Genomic DNA, 17,231 nt, shown 5'->3' with positions numbered 1-17,231 from the left:
TTGAGGAGAGGCACTGGCAACTATGCTGCAAATTTGGTGCCTGTACCTCAAAAAAAGCAGCTCCTCCCTGAGCCCCAGACTGATTATACGCTATACGCCCCCCCTTATACGCTATGGAGACCATAGGATATAAAGGAGCTGGAAAAAATTGGGATTTCCAAGAACTCCCAAATCCGAATACCATACTGGTATTGGGATTCAGGAATATCAGAAAATACCAATATTTTTAACCCAAAAAATATAGGGTCTTTTGGGGGTTTTTTAATACTCCTAGTGTATAGGCAGGCTCTTAGAAATGCAACTGTCACCTCAGACAATATGATGCTGAAATCCCCAACTGTATTTTCTGGCTTATACATCCAGTACAGCTGTGCCATTTCCACAACTACATCCTTATGCTCTCCATGGGCTTTGTCTCTAGAAAGCCTTTTCTCCTAGTAGTGTATGCTACAGCACCGTCCACATAGAAAAGCCAGTCTACAGAAGATAGGGAATAGACATGGGGAGGGGATTTTTTTTAAACCCTTGATGCCCCCTTACAAACTACAGGGACAAGAGGCTATTATATATCATGCTTTTAATACAAACTTAAAAAAATCTGGAACAATAGAAACTGTACAGATTTGATCAACCTTTGTTGTTTTTAACTAAATCTCTAGACACACCAATGTCCTGTTCCAAAATATTGCACAACTTTCTGAATACAAAACTCTGATTGTATTCCTCCTTTGCTAGAGAAAAGAAAAAAGAAAAAGAAAATACCCCTCTGGATCCCTACTCAATGGCCCCCTGGCTGTTAAAAAAAAGAAAAAGAAAAAACCCAAACAAGAGAAACAGCATGGACCTTTGCATTAAAAACACACACATAATTCTGTCTTCTTTGCGCTCATCCATTCTCTAAGATCACATGTTGTTGATTCACTCTTCAAAAAGGGTCAGGAAGGAGGGAGGCGAGGGGAGAAAGGAGCTTTCACTGCTTCTTTTTTAAAATTTTCCTGAAAAAATATTTTTTTCTCTCCTCTAAGAAAAAATCTTGAAAAGAAAATTTTTCAATTTTTTACGTTAGAAATATACATATATTATATATACCTCTTACATTTTACAAATGTAGCAAATTATTCAATATAAACGGACAACAAAAAAAATTAACACAAACGCATAAAAATAAAAGTTAAAAAAAATCTCTTTTTTTTCTTCCTAAGAAACCAGGTAAATTAGTGCAGGTTTTAAAAATAAAATTGAAGCTGAACGTCTAACTCTTGAGACAAGAAGACCAAAAAAGAGGCCGTGAGTTTCATTGCTGCCAGCACTGGAAATGCTTCTGAAGCACGTTGGGATTTCCTTTAGGAGACAGATGTTGGTCCCGCCCCCTTCCCTCCTTGTGTATGCAGACTTAGCAGTTAGCAGGATAAAGCAGTGTCAAACATCACACATTGCGGGTACTAGTGAGGTTCCCCCTCTCCCTTCAATGTGTTAAAGCCTTAGAAGGGTACAAGATCCCACCCAGGCAGTGGCTCATTGCAGCTCTCTGCTGCAGGAGAAGATACCAAAGGAGATTATACTGGGGGGATAAAAAGCTAGCAGCTCTCCTAGTTGAGGGAGGCTGGGTTCAAGTCCAGTGTAATAGCTTGGCAGTCTACAGTACATTCCAGAGGGAGAAGTGGATGGCAGTGGTAATGTTAAAGGGAAAGGCAGACAACAGTTGCTTTTGCTGAACATGTCTCAAACATCTCGTTCAGGATTTGGACCTTAAGCCCCTGGAAACTTCCCCATCACACTACTGCCTGACAGTGTATTCCCTCTGCATCCACTCAGCGGGTAACAGAAAAAGCAGATGACCATTAGTGTCGTCTTCCTCAGCCCAGCAGAAGATGGGTGAGGAGCATAAAGGGGTACATGAGAACAAAGGAAATCAGTTTGAGGGCACCTTGAAAACATCTGCTGTACAAACCCTACTCTTCACAATTCTATTCACATCAACACAGCTTGGACAGCAGACATTTTCTATGAATCATGCCCACCATCTTTAGTGATTCAAGGCTAGAGCATGCTTCATGGGAGGGGAGATGCTTATGGTACTTAAGGCTCATAAAGTTCTGTAGGGCATCTTCAGTTTAGCTTTTAGAGAGACTGAGAAATCAGTTTCCTCCCAAATAACTGAAGATCCTCTAGAACAAATTGTAGCTTATGTATTCAAAATGACTTTGCCAGAGAAACTGCTAAAACAAGACTTTGTGCACTCAAAAGCATGCTGTGGAAAAAAATCCCCCCCCCCCCCAAAAAAAGGTGAGGTGAGAGACTGATTTTGAAGCCTGGAGTATATGTGCCAACTCCCTTCTCTCTTCCCACCTTTACTGCCCTCATGGTGACTCAGTCAAAGATCTCTCAGCCCTTAAAGCCATTGCTAGGTTCCCTTGGGTGAGTGTACTACTAATCTCGCAAGGCTTAGATGGGGAAATGTTTACTGCCAAAGGCAGATATTGTCATTATCTACACCCCCCCCCCCAAAAAAAAATCTCACTCTTAAAGGCCACAACTTTCCCTGTCCTCTAGGCTGCCCTTTCCAGCAGGAAAGAGGAGATGCAGGGAACAGCATTAGGATTCCTAGCTCACTAGCAACAGTAAGGAGAGGGACAGACAAGACACTCTACATTCATATCACAGGGAACCAACCCTTTCTCCTCATGACACTTGAAGTCACTTGGAAATTCTACAGCAAGCCCACTCTATCTCCAGGACAGAGTCTTAAGATGGAACAAGTGCCTGCTTAACCTGATATGTGGGGAGCTCTTTCATATGGGAATGCCTGCTTCCTTTCATGTGAAGAAAATCATAAAGTTTTTGGTCGAAAGTCTTAAGAGACATGAAATTCAAAGTGCAACACTTCATGCCATCTATCCAGAAAGCAGTTTACAATGTAACTCCCTTACCAATAAGTAATGCTCAAAAGCATTCCACATAAGGAAAGGAAAAGAAACATCTTTCCTGTAAGAACCACTGGCTAAAGGCTCAGCTGTAAACAGAAGAGCTCAGAGCCCTGGAAACCCAGGTGGTTGGTCCAGAGAAACATCAGCAGGTGCTGCTCAGGTACAAACACCAGAAGATGTGTTCACTTCTACAGCAAACACGGATCTGTATTTCTTGTAAGTCAGATTCTAGAGCCCTCATTTATAACCACAACTGAAAAGAGTCCCAATTGCCCAAAGAGTTTAACTCACCCAGGATGACTAAGAAGGAGGATGGTTTTGAAATGGGAAACACTACACTAAACTATCCCCAACAATGCTGTCCTTCAGCACTCTCCTGGGGCTTGAGGGACCTTTAAGAAAAATATCTTTGCAATGTCTACATAGCACAATTGTTTTTTTTAAAGACTTGTTACTCTCTTGCAATATAAATGAGGGCTATGAGAAATGAATACATGTCCCAAATCTTCCTCTAAGTAGTACTTGAGAATTCACAGATCCAGAAGCAAACTAAATCCACATTAAAAGGGGGGAGGGGTCAACACATATGACCTAAGAGACATGACAGTGCCCTGAACAAGACCATTCTTATAGTAAGCACACTTGAGAACCAGTTCCAAGGAGCAGCACAGGAGATAAAGTGATGCTGGTTTACACCACTACTGGGCTGAGAAGGATAGACTCCCTCATTAAGTGTAAGAGAATGGGTAGGAAAGAGCACAGGAAACGAGTTTAAAAAAATCATCAGTGCTTCAGCAGCGTTCCCTGGCATGACGCAACGAATCAGGGTTTGTCTCTTTCCAAGAAGCTATATTTATAAGATTTCAAATATTTCTAATTATTTTCTCTCTCTTTCTTTTTTTTCTTTTTTTGGAAGTTATTTCCCCCAGAATACTCTCATGGTCGTCAGTTGGCCAAAACCACTGGCTGGAACGACTGGCTGGGATACTGCATGGCATTCAGATTGTAGCTGAGTCCTTCCACGAAGGGTGTCTTCTCCAGAAAGAGGCTGTTGGTGCTGCCACCAAAAACCTGAGCCATATCAAAGCTGCTGCTGCCACCACTGGCACTGAATTGGGATGCAGGTGGGATGCCACCACCCTGGTTCTCAGCAGCTACGCCATCAAAGAAGAGGCTGCCTGCTCCTGGGGATCCACCGTTGTAAACAAACTCCTTGGCATTGGGGGAGAGCTGAGACTGAGGAGCTGGACTGCCCCCAATGAAGTTCAGAGAATGCATAGAGAGGGAAAGGCCTTTGTGCTTCAGCAGGCCATTGGTGGGTGACCGGGCCAAACGCTGCTGCTGCTGCTGCTGAGGGACCCCTGCACCATTTGTGCTAGCTCCAGCTCCTCCGCCTTTCTTCATCTTAGTTGAACCAAACTTTGTGGCAGCAAAAGTGGCAGTAGTGAAGGTGATGGGCTGGGCAGAGCGAGGGATGAAAGTAGGGCTAGGAGACTGGCCAAAAGATGGAGATGGAGAATTGGACAAGGAGTTGTCCTGGCTTCCAATGGGGACAAACACCTGGGCATCAGGGTTAAAGCTACTCTTGATCTCCTTGTCCAACTCAGCTGCACTGCAACCCTCACTGTCATCCAGATACAAGACCTTGACTGACCCTTTCTCCCCAATTTGGTAGGAGACTTCAAATGGGTCAATCCAGACGCTCAATTCTTCAGGGACATTGGCCCGCACATCCTCTACAGCTAATCCACTCCTCTTGGCAGCCAGTTCCACTACAGGGTCCACTGTCTCCCCAATGTGAACACAGCGATAGCCTGAACCCTTCAGAGGCTTCTCTGGGTACCAGTGGCCTTCATATTTCTTCTTTAGTAGCCGCTCTAGTTCTTCACCAAACAGGTCAGCCCGCCTCCGTGGAAGCTTGTTGTACAGGTAGGAGATGATGAAGTTCAGAGCAACTTTGATCTCCAGATGCATACTCCCTTCACAGCAAGCAAGTTAGGGCAGTATATTAAATGAGACAAAGAACACAAACATAGACGGATTTTGGCTCCAAACAACCCTGAAAAGAGAAAAGGAGGGGGGGGGGGAGAGAAAGAGGAATAAATATGCATCTTTTGCTGCAGCACAACAGCTGTTTCTGAAAATGGTTCAGATATTAATGTCTAAAGATTAGGCATCGTCAGGGCTTTGTTTTTGTAGCAGAAACTCTTTTGCATATTAGGCTACACCTCCCTGATGTAGCCAATCCCCCAAGAGCTTATAGTAGGCCCTGTAAGAAGAGCCCTGTAAGCTCTTGGAGCACTGGCTACATCAGGGGGGTGTAGCCTAATATGCAAAGGAGTTCCTGCTACCAAAAAAAAGCCCTGGGCCTAATGATATTCAATGACACATCTAGCAAAGTGTTAAAAATTGAGGGAGGAGGGGCAACAGATCTTGCTGAACAAAATCAAGAGCATCCCCCTTTACGATCTTAAGGACAAAATATAATTAACATTTAAATTATTTCTTAGTAGCCTCTTCAGGGAATTGCATGAGGCAGCTCACAACAGATTAACAGTAAAAGGCTATCAGCCATTTATAATAACCAGACAACAGAACTGAATCATAACAAAACAACCTTAAACCAACATAAAGATTGAACAATAGCCAACATGCCATATGAACACTAAAAAGTATTTTGTCTGTTTTTGCTTTGTGAGCAAGCATTTTCACATTTTATATCACACTTATGGCTCAGGGCTCTTGTGTCACAATCTTATATTATCCCCATAATGTCAAAGAAACTTCCACTTTTAACTTTATCACAGTGCAAGTCACTGAAGCTGTGTCTATCTGTGAAAATGACATAAATAATGCTCAGTGCAAGTATGTTTGTCACAGCCCTCCAACTCATGTTATGTTTCCACAGTGACAGTGCTGAAGTGCTAACAAAGTTGCAACCTACAGGCCACCTTTTAGGTGGTGGCCTATAGTCTTAATGAACCCAAATCTCATTTTAACCACCAGGGCACAACAGATTTCTATCAGTGTCAAAAACAAGCTGTGTAAGATCTATTAAGTGTTGTAAGTGGTGAGTCACTCTTCCAGCATGGACACTCAAATGGGAAGCAGGTAGCAAAGGAGAACAGCCGTTTCTTCTCATGATAGTGTCAGAAAAACAAGAACATAAAATAACTTGGGTAATGAACTGACAGCCATTGTCTTAATTTTCTGACCCTCAACCAAATCCATTATCATTAAGAAGTTTGTTCATGAAAAGCCCAGGCATTCTGTAAGGCTCTCAAGAAGTTACATGGGGTCTGAATGTAAACCCAAGTCTCTCCCCTGCTGAGGTTTTAGACTGCAAAACCATCTGCTGACGTGCCATATGATTCCCCCATGTATGTCCCCTGCACAGCCTACCAACTAATCCTGTTAAATACCCCAAATAAAAGGTGGGGGAAGAACTCTGAACCTATTAAAAGTAAAAAGTGTATGTGTTGCCTTGTCTGTTTAGCAAAGATTCAGCACACCCAGTGTAGGTGTTTAAGTGGCAGCTTAGTCAGATTGCAGACCTGCCCTCTGCTTCTTTAGATTGCAGACCTGCCCTCTCAAACACAGACTCAGGATATTCAGAAAGATGCTTGCTAAGCAGGCCTAAGCATAATTTTTGAGTTTAGTTCCATCAACATCTTCTGATGTGGGTACTTGGAGCTAACAAGGAAGCCAAGTTTCCCTAAGGACCTTAGAACTACATCAGCATTAATTAATTACAGCATGAAGCAAAGAAGCTAGTAAGTTAGTTTCAGCACTAAATATTTGTGCCAATTTATCTGACTACAGTGTCCAAGAGTGCATTTGCACACTAGTTCTTGGAGTCAGGTTAAACTGTGCAGAAGGAAATATTACTTTTTGACAAAGCTGAAAATTACACCCCCACCCCAAAACAAAATCCCACAGGAATCTGCATTAAAGTTTCACTATCCATAAAAGATTATTTGGGGACACATCTTCAAATTCTATGCCATCTGTATTGTCAAGAATGGCTATGCTGAACACAGGTATTGTTTAGATCACTTCCTCTAAATTCACCCTACTAGCCATATGATCATGGAGTGGCTGCTGACAGCACAGCCCCAGACTTCAGAGCTTGTATTTCAGGAGTTACCAGACCATGAAATTTTATTACAGCTATTTGATTTTGCTTGTTGAAATAAAAATGGGAATTGCCACAGGAGAAATCTGAGTACTGCAAATTTCAGAAAAGGTCAACCAGAAATAGGCCATTTTTAGACTAATATGTAGGTAAGATAAAACTTAAAATGAAACTTTCCCATTGATTTTTGGTTACAAAACCACCTCTAGGTGCATACAGAGCAACTGTAAGAAGATCAGCCCACACTTACCCAGGTACACAGCCTAACTTATTTCTAAGTGACTATGTATATAAGCCACCTTGAATGTTTATTTTTCAACAAAAAGACAGAATATAAATCACATTCTAATAGTAATAACAATATATAGTAAATTTTTCAATCTGTTGTGCCAAGAGCCCAAGTCTGGGAGGACAGCAGGTAACAGAGGCAAAATCTTTCATTTCAAGCCACCAGATTCCCATGTGGGTGTAATGAACTAGATGCTATAATCCAGGCAGCATAAATCTAGCACCCCTTTACAGGGAGACAAATGGTAGCGGACAAATATATTTTGCATGAAATCACAATGATTGCACATTCATCAGTTCTTTGGATAGGATACTGGCAAACCTGCATCTTAATCCTCTGCAGATTTAGTCAGATGCAAATCCCAATGAGTTAAGTGAGCCTTGCTTCTAAGAAAATGGTTCTGGAATTTCAGTTTTAAGACTGAACCCCCCCTCCAGTTTTCTGATTTGGACAAGCTTTTCCTACTAAAGATATACTGTGATATTCAAGAGTGACAACTCACAAAAGCCACTCATCAACAACTGGGGGATGGGATTGGGAGGAACCCCTCTCACTCAGATCAGCTCACTTAAAAAAAAAAAACAATTTTTCAGTGTTTATTATCTCTTCTTTAAATTTGAGAGTATCATACACACACACAAGAATACACAAAAGAACCAAACTGACTTGGTATAAGTGTATTTCTGACAAACTTCATACAATGAAAGGGTTTTATGCAAAATCAAGAACAACTGTTTGCTTGTCAGCAAATAAAATCTATATGCACCGGGGAGGGTCCTTCAAATTCGTATGCTGTTAACATGGCAACCTACAAATAGGGGACAGCTCCAGGTAGCAAAGCATAAAACAGAACTGAATTCCTTGTATTCCCCACAGAATGGCACTTAAAGGTGTATGTTAAGTACCTCATGACAACCCATGACCTGAAGATGTCAGAAGTAAGTGGCAATGTATTCGGCACGTGACAATTACAACCACAACCACAACATACAAAGCAAAATGAGCTCTAAGGTATTAGCCTATGATTTGGCACAGAACAATCCCCATTAAGTCTCTTGTTTCTCAGAAATATTGCAGTGTTCAGCTGTTTTTTTAACATGTCAAGTATGTACAGCAATCCATTCATACTAAGTACCTTTGTAACACGGAAAGAGGTATGATTAAATCATGACCTTGGTAGCTGATGCTTCCATACTTTTTTTAATGCTCTGGAAGAGCTTCTGGAAGAAACACCTGATACTACCAGCATGAAGTGAGGTAATGCCTCCAATTACTTTAAAGGCCTGAGTCTCCAGAGCTGTCGCCTACATTTGCTTGCAAGCCCCACCCAAATGAGAAAATACAGCCTCCTGTTCCGCCCAGCCCCTTGCAACTAACCTCCCATGAAGGGGACAACCCGAATAATGGAGCGCAGAGCTGCCTGGGGGAGGGGCAGGGTCGAGGGAGACCCGTTCCGAAACAGGAGTGCACAATCCACGCTACTCCCTCTTCCGCCAAAAGCATTTGCGTCTGTGGGCGTTATTTGCCCGGGCAGCATCCCTCCCTCAGCCTCCAGACGCATACGAAGTCGGCACTAGCTCCTTGAGGGGGCCTGCTCTCCCCATTGCCTCTTGCGGCTTCCCCTGCCCGCCTTTCAATCGCCTCCGCCGCCCAGTAGAGACCATTAAAGGCTGGACAAATCAAGCAGTTCGACTGACCCTGCCGAGGAAAGCTCGGCACATATTTTCTCGGCAGTCTCGTCTGTTTTTCTTCCACCAGGGTATCCGGGAGCTGTCGTTCGTAATCAGCCCAGCTTTTCTTACACCATGCCGCGCCCGGGCGAGTGACCTACTTTGCCTTTTAACTACCCTTCCCTTCTCAATATGCTTTGCACCAAAGCTGGGCCAGACAGCCGAGCGCTTGCTCAGTAAAGTACAGAATTTTCCAACGCGCATGCGCTCTCGGTGCTCTATTGCTCAACTCAAGGGGCAACCCCCCCTCCCCTTCATGCCATTTTGCATTGTTCGTTTATATCTAAACCCGTTTCTCGCCCAGCTCCCTTTCTCGTGCATGCGGGGCGGGAGAAGGAATCAGAGGAGGCTGTTCTCTGCAGGGAATTTGCAAGCCCGCACCCATCTTGGTCGTTCACACTCATACCCCCCTCCCCTCTATTAGGCCCGCGGGTAAGAAGGGTGGGAAAGAGCATCCACTGACAGGCCACTCTTGAGCCACGATTACTTGAGAGTAAAGCGGTACCCAGCGAGCTCAGTGGGCGCTGCTTTCCAGCAAGTTCGCCGCCAGCTTGGGGATGCAAAACCTCCACTTGACAGCGATGGAGGAGAGGAAAAGCCGTTTGGAGAGAAAGCACGCTCGGCCGATCCATTCTCTGCTCCCGACTCGGAATCCTCCCCCTGCCTGCGGAAGAGAATGGCGCCCACCCTTTGGGGCAGAAGGGGTCCTCCGAAGGGGGTGGGGGAGGGAGGCGGGCCGCGCAGTCGCTGCGCCCCAGTGAAGGTGACTCGGCCCTGACCTTTACCTTCGCAGCCCGCCTGAAGGGGGTCCCGCTTGGCCTGAGTCCTGTCAAGCTTCCCTTAGGAGCCAGGAGAGCCGCTCAAGCCCTTCGGCAAGCCCGCTCTCCCCCCCTTCCACGCGAAGGCCGCGCAATGGCCGAAGCGACAGGCCGAGCAATGGGCCAGGGCCACCCGCCTCTCGGCCTAGTGGGGGCGGGGCGCGGAGCCTCGTTGGGCCTCGTTTCCTTCCCAAGGTTGGTGCAAGGATCGAGCGACACCCAACCAGCAAAAACCACCTTTGGCACCAGCGCTCAAGCCGAGATGTTCTTTGACTTGCCTCACGCTCGTCTCCGCCTCATTCAAGAAAGTTCGCCCCACTTCAGGCTGGAGGGGAGGGGAGGGAATCATTTCTCTGGCCTCACAATCTGGGGTGGGGGTGAGGTTAGCATTTGTGACACATGAAACCCTAAAGAGGCCCTCGTCTGCCTGCCGAAGGGGGGGGGGGCGGGAAGAAAGTTCCAGCATAAAATGCAATGGAACCATCTTTTCTGACAAAGCCGTGCACACTGATCCAGTTACGCTAAATGACACAGAACAGAAGCCATTCTCCTTGCTCCTCGTCCCCAAATATCTACCTCCCTGTACCAAATCGCCTATTTTTACAGCCACCGCTTTAAACAACACCAAAAAGATCCCGGTCGGCTCCCGGTAGTCCCTTAACCATAACAAACCTCCGGAGGGAGAAAATATTTTATTCTTCGACAGAAGTCCGTAGGACTCCGTCTAATAGCCGATTATCGAGATGCTTTAAGAAGTCCACTCACGATTCCAGCAAAATGAGCAAAAACAAAATGGTGAACTGGAGACACTTCGCTCCCCCCCACCCCCGCCACCGTTTTAAACCCAAGGCACGCAAACTATATCCTTTCTTTTCATTTAAGAGAGAAGCTGCGAAAAGAGCGTTTAAAGCAAAGATCAAACCAGTAAGCAGAGCCGAATGCTCTCTCTCTCTGTCCCCGAGAGGAAGAACCCCACCAGAATTACTGTTCTGAAGCAGAGTGGCTTCAGAAAATCGCATTAAGATACAGCGATTAAACCGCTCTACAAAAAGGAGGCCGGGAAGAGCACAGCCTGAACCCTCCAGATAAACTGGGGCGGGCAGAAAAAATACCCCTTCGACCAAGACCAGAATATATAATTTTAACAAACAACGAAATCTAAATGGTGCGACTCCCCCTTTTGTTCCCCCTCCCATTCGAGCGATAAGCCTTCACTTACTTCTTTCCTTTCGCACCAGGTGAGATGGTTTGGTGGCTTCTTTTTCTTCTTTCCAGGGTGTTTCTCAAAGTCTTTTTTACAAAAGTGCTGATGTGGTGATGTTAGACGTTCGATTTTTTTTTTTCAAGGGATGCTGTTCAAATAACTTCTCCCCCTTCTATAGGCCCAATCAGAAGTGGGGTGGGGGGATGTTTACTGGGGCGCCCCCTGCTTCCTTCTTCCTCTCCCTCCGCTGTGAACCTGAAGCCACCCTCTCCCTGGCCCAAAGTGAGCAAAGTAAATGAAAAGTTTCACCCTTAGCAACCCTGCGCAAGGATATTCTCTTCCACACCCAGGGTGATGCGTCCCGCAAAGGACAAGGAAGGGGGAAAGGAGGAGAGGGCTGGCGGGCAGGCCGGCACTACTTTCCCAAACGCTAGCTTCACATTAACCCGTTCTGTGCCGAGAGCTTTGAGTTGTTAGAGGCTTGGTAGAGCCACCAGATAGGAATGCGCGTTTTCTGCTGCGATTTCTCTACGTGCGTTTTAATTGATTTCCGCTCTTCGTGCTGGAGCTCTAGTGGTCCGCCGTGAATATCTGCTGATAGCCAAGAAAACTAGTACACCAGCGCTTTGGTTATAGACTTCGCCTAAATTAAACACGAATAGGATCGGGCCGCACAATATGTCGTGCTTCATACACTTTCCCCTACCACTCTGTTTAATCTGCAAAGACTAATACCTCTTTGTTCCATGGTCATACAACTGGAGTGGCTAAAGGCTAATTAAACACGTGAAACCCTCTCAGTGCATTTGGCATCCAATCTTTAACCTATCAATCTTTTACCTAACAAATCTATTTAATAATAACTCTACATTAGAACTTGTTAGTAGGGAAGCAAGAAACTATGTAGCTGATTGGATTATTTTCTATATTTTGTAATTCCATTTTGAGTCTCACTGAGAAGGGTTAGCAATGTACTGATTCCCAATGGAAAGATAGTACAAATCAGAGTTCTGTGTAAGAAGCATAAAACCTTGGACAAGCAGATTTCTTGGAACAAAATTCTACTGAGCTCAAGCTGTTTACTCCCAAACAAATTTGCATGGGTTTGAAATGAAGATACTTAGACTGTATCAATTCAGAATAGATCCTGCAGGTACCTATGGATAATGCTTGTATATCTTGTTAAATCCACAAAAAATTGCGTTAGAATGAAACTGAATTCTCTCCTCCTCCTCTCCACTTTTCTACTGTAGACTTCTTTTTCCCCCCTAGACTGTACATACATATTTGTGGTGCAGAGAATGCATCTGTTTAGATTTTTTTTTTTTAAAAAAAAAAACAGCATTTCAGAGAGATAACATTATTCATTCCAAGCTGTGGTCCTAAATGTGTTCAGGGTGACTTTGGGGGGTGGGGTGAAGACTGCAAAGCTCTTCCTTTATTTACAGTGAGGCTCACTATATTTCTAACTGCATCACTCAAGTCTAGGGAATCAAGCCCCTAATGCAGTTTCTTTCCTAATATGATTTAAACATCATTTTAGTCAAAACTACGTTGTGACTAAGTTGAGTTGCGACATTTTTCTAACGTATAAAAACAGTAGCTAGAACTGAACCAGATGGCTTAATAAAAATATGAAAGTGTTTATGTGAGCAGATTGGGTGAATTGAGGATTAGGGTTAGAATGTTGTTCAGTCTCATCTGTTCAGTCAGATCTCTGTATCCTTTTATTTATATTACATGTACCACTTGGAGAAGATTATGATGGAATAAATTTTATTAACCTTTAGTGTGTCACCAGACTCCTGTTTCATTTTAACAAATTCCTATTTGTTACAGACTAACACAGTTATCCATCTGGAATTTTCTTCAGTTTAAATACGCTCCATTTGATGGATGTGTATCGGCACAAAAAAGTAACGGATTTGATATTCAGGCATATTCCTTTTTATAAGCAGAAATAAACACAGAGCAGCCTACCCTTACCCCTGTCAATATAGAAGATGGAAGTGGGGGTTATTAAATTCAGTGCAGGTAGCACCACAAATCACTTAAACTGTAAGAGCAACCATATTGAAGGGATTGAGGCAACTGTTTCGGCCACCTTCTCCTGGAAAGGTTTTTAAAAAATAATATTCTCAGATGACCTTAGCGCCTATGCCAGGGTATACTCTTCCAAACCGGGTTGGCTGCCTGGTTATGGGATTTACAAACATCGGGGGGGTGGGGTGGGGGTGGCTTGGCAGTTCCTAAATGGACCTATTCATAGTTGAAATCCCCGCTAAAATTGGCTTGTCGAGGCAGGAGAGAGGTTTGGAGCCCATACCAAAGGATATGCTTAAAAAATGGCTGCGAACAGCTGTTAATTTCTAAAAAAGAGAGAGGTTGCTAGGTAACCAAGGGCCTGCGATTTGGATTCCTGTAGCACTTTAAAGATTATTTAATTTATGATGGCATAAACTTTCTTAAACGTCTCCTTTAAGAAGCCTGAATTGGACTGGGACTTGGAGACCCTTCATTCTAATACTTAATAGGGAGAGGGGAGAACTCAGTGGCAAGAAAAGCATTCTCAAGGGAGCCCTATTTATTATTGCCTTGCACAGAACCATTGCAGGCTTTTTGGTCACATTCTTTTTATGGCCCTTTGCATCTCGAGGGCTTGAATCATATCTCTAGTTGAAATCCCTTCCCCCTTTTAAGCTTGTTCCATAATTCTAATTTATACTTTAACCTGTGGTTTAAAATCAGAACATTTGGATCTAACATTGGAACTGTTGGTTTTATTGCCCCGTTGGTTGAGCGACGGGTCTAATTTTTGCTTTACTTTGACACAGTTTACCAAGTGTAAGGTCGATCTGACCATTAGTTTGAGATTTTAGTACAGTATATAAAGATTTTTGTGGTGCTAAATATGCGGTATGAGATAATCTAGTTTGTTGTTTTATGCGAACAATCGGATTAATGGAAACGCACATATTTTCCTGTTTATTTTCATACCTCAAATGCTAGAAGGTATGCAAATCAGCTCGCATCCCCTAAACAAAACCCCACAAGGCACGGATGTCAGATGGCATTTTAACTATTCATTGGTCACATTTACCTTCTCAGATTTGCGGTTACCATTCCGCACAATTTCGGAACTACTTTTCCAGCAGCGCGCCTGTGCAATGCCTCATCGACGTCACTTCAAACGCAATGTCTGACATGGGCAGCACAACCTGCAAGGCGCAGAAACGCAGGCAAGTCTAAAAATAACACCACTACGCTAGCAACAGTCTTCCCATTGGAGGAAGTTGGCCGAGGGCTCTACAGATTGGTCTATTATATTAACCAATAAGTAGAAAGGGTGTGTATAAGAACTTGTGCAATTATAATAAGGCTGATGGGAAGTGTAGTTTTTATTACAATGATTTTAGGCCGAAGGGTGCCGAATTAGTTTTTCAGAAAGCGGGTCAAAAGTTTGAAACTGCGGTATTCGTAAAAAGGGACATATTTCATGTACTCACGCAGACAAATGTTCTGTTTTGAATCCTCCCCCCTCAAAATAGGTGGCAAGGAATGGATGCACATGTCATCTGGTCCGTACAACTCACCCTTTTTGCCTGATTGTAGGACACACTGGAGGAAAACAGGATCAATCTGAGGTGAACAGTATGGTCATGTAGTATAAAGGTTTTCTCTGCTCTATTGTATTTCTTTCTGGGTTTTTTTTAATATCACTAGTTTGAAGGAGGCATGCAATAGAATATTCACTTTAGGTACCCCATTTGTTATATTACAAGTAATATTTTCAGAAAAAGTCCCTGAGGAGATATACAAAACAATAAAAGAACAGTTTTGCTAATTATTGCAACAGTTCTGTCTGAGCTGTGTCTACTCAACACCTTTACTTGTTTCAATTAGACTTACTTGTGAAGCAACATACTATTGGTGCAAACCCTAAACACAAATCTGTACAGAATTATAAAGTTGGAAGGGACCTTCAGGGTTATCTAGTTCAAACCCCTACACTATGCAGGAAATTCACAACTACCTCCCCCTCCCCACATTCCCAGTGACCTCTGCTCCATGCCCAGAAGATGTCAAAAACAAAACAAAAAAACAACCACGGTGGTCAAACTGGCCTGGAGAAAATTGCTTCCTGACCCCACCCCCCTGCAAAAAACACACACAATATTGTGGAGGATTTATTAAAATATATGGAAGCATAATTTCTGCAAATACTAACAATAGTTCTACGTATTTTAAATCTGATCTCATCACCCACTGTGCCACACAACTCCTGTTAAATAAATTGAACTTGTGAAGTTTCCTGTGCACACTGGGAGAGCTTGGAAGTTGGAAATGAGCAAACTTGCTACTCCAGACAACAGAACAACAGTATGAAGGCATCCACAAACTAGTGTGACCTCTATAGGACTACCATAGGCTATGTCTTGGTCCTAAATATATTTACACACAAATCCAAGTTCCAATCCAGTTATCCTACTCTAGAGAGGTAATGATCAAGAAGCTTTAAAAACAAAATAACCCAATTCCAATAAAGAGATTAAAGAAATTTTACTTCCATGGAACTAAACTGATTTAAATTCTGTTATTTTCATTTAATTGGAATGCATGCTCAACTATTTATTACAAGTTAGATGCTCCTATATATCCTTTCGTTGGGATCTCCTGTATGCACCTGCCCACTTGGGGATATCAGCTTCAGACTGCTGTGTGCCTGCACATAGTACAATTAATTGGGTATGTACCAGACCCTGACGGTATAATTCTGAACAGTTACACTCCTGTAATCCCATTGACTTCAACAGTCTCAGAAGGGTGTAACTATTTAGGATTGCACAGTGAGTCTGTGTAGTAGCGGTATCTGGAACCTCCCTTGAGAGGTTCACCTGACACAAAATTCACATTCTTTTAGATGTCAGGTGAAGATATTTTTATTCTTCCAAATATTTTAGATCCTCTGCACTTGCTTTTTACTACCCATCAACTCCAGTTTTATCATGCGCCAGTGAAGTGCTGTAGATTTTTAATGCTTTTTCTTTTAGCCTGATGTTAGGAAGCTCCTCCTTTAGTCTGATATGCATTGGTTTTCTTGTTGCTGAATTGGTTTGGGGTAGCTCTGCTTTTAGGGAGTGGTATTTTAAAGATTTTAATTGGCTATTGTAATTGTAATGTGTTGTAAGTGGCCTGTTACAATTTGTAGAGAGACAATATAAATATTTTAAATAAAACAGATACTTAAACAGTTTCCAAATATTTCATTAAAATAAATGGGAATGGATCCCTTCTTCTGGACCCTCCACCAGCACACCATTAAGGGATGTCCCTAGGCACTTCCATATTACATTCTTCCATGTTACATTTCACCCCATCTCTTTATAATCATCCCAGCCATAAACACTACTGTTAAAGGAGCGTATGTATCTCAGTCCTAAATTCATTTATTCAGATGTAACTCCAGTAGATACACAACACTGCAGTTTCCAAAGTCTAATACTCAGCAATTGCCTCTATAGGTTTCCCAACCTGTTCCCTTCATCATGTAGTTTGGAACTTCATGTGGGGAATTAGAAAGCCAACTCTGATTAGGAAATATTTTCAGAGCTTTCAAGAATGCAACTTGCAAATCAATTAATAAAAACATCAATATCGCCTTTCTTGAGATTTACACTAGATAGTCCAGTTTCAGCATAATTTGCACAAGGATTCATTTATATATTCTCAGATTCCATTTTGTACCTTGCTTCTAAATAGGCTTAAACAATCACCCCAATTCACAGGCATTCATGCTTAGACTCTAATACAGTTCAAGTTCACTAAATAACATCCTTGTAGAAGTTCAGTTATTTTTAACACTGGAATAATTTGTTTTAATTATTCCAAGCAAAATACGCACGTATATAAAATGGAAGCCAGATCTGAGATCATCTAAGCACTCCTTAATTTTTAGTTAATATTACATCAAATTGCATTACTGAATAACTATATATAAATATAAAATGCCATCCTTCCATCACACTAGTTTGTCTGGAACTTTTTAACACCAGGAAAGATCAGTCAGTCTATAATTGGGTGTAATTAATGCTCACACATAGTCCAGCATTCTTTAACTTCACATCACC

The 17,231-nt window shown here is 42.8% G+C and overlaps 1 protein-coding gene across 2 annotated transcripts; it reads right to left on the bottom strand.

Moving 5' to 3' along the window:
• Window positions 1–560: 560 nt before the first annotated feature.
• Window positions 561–11,612, bottom strand: TOB2 (transducer of ERBB2, 2). Of its 2 annotated transcripts, none has more exons than XM_060245383.1 (2): window positions 11,119–11,612; window positions 561–4,986 (listed from the first exon to the last, which is right to left on the bottom strand). In XM_060245383.1, the coding sequence occupies exon 2, from the start codon at window positions 4,899–4,901 to the stop codon at window positions 3,873–3,875; it is 1,029 nt and encodes a 342-aa protein (XP_060101366.1). In that variant the 5' UTR covers window positions 4,902–4,986; window positions 11,119–11,612; the 3' UTR covers window positions 561–3,872. The 2 variants fall into 2 exon arrangements, with proteins under 2 accessions (XP_060101366.1, XP_060101367.1); XM_060245384.1 differs by lacking the exon at window positions 11,119–11,612 and adding an exon at window positions 8,487–9,231.
• Window positions 11,613–17,231: the final 5,619 nt, after the last annotated feature.

The sequence above is a fragment of the Heteronotia binoei genome, chromosome 8, assembly GCF_032191835.1.
Source record: "Heteronotia binoei isolate CCM8104 ecotype False Entrance Well chromosome 8, APGP_CSIRO_Hbin_v1, whole genome shotgun sequence".
NCBI classification, from domain to species: Eukaryota; Metazoa; Chordata; class Lepidosauria; order Squamata; family Gekkonidae; genus Heteronotia; species Heteronotia binoei.
This window is presented reverse-complemented; position numbering and strand designations above follow the sequence as displayed.

What these genes read in the sequence shown, in the direction of transcription:
- TOB2 (XM_060245383.1), bottom strand. Translation starts at nt 4,901, where the DNA reads ATGCATCTGGAGATCAAAGTTGCTCTGAACTTCATCATCTCCTACCTG.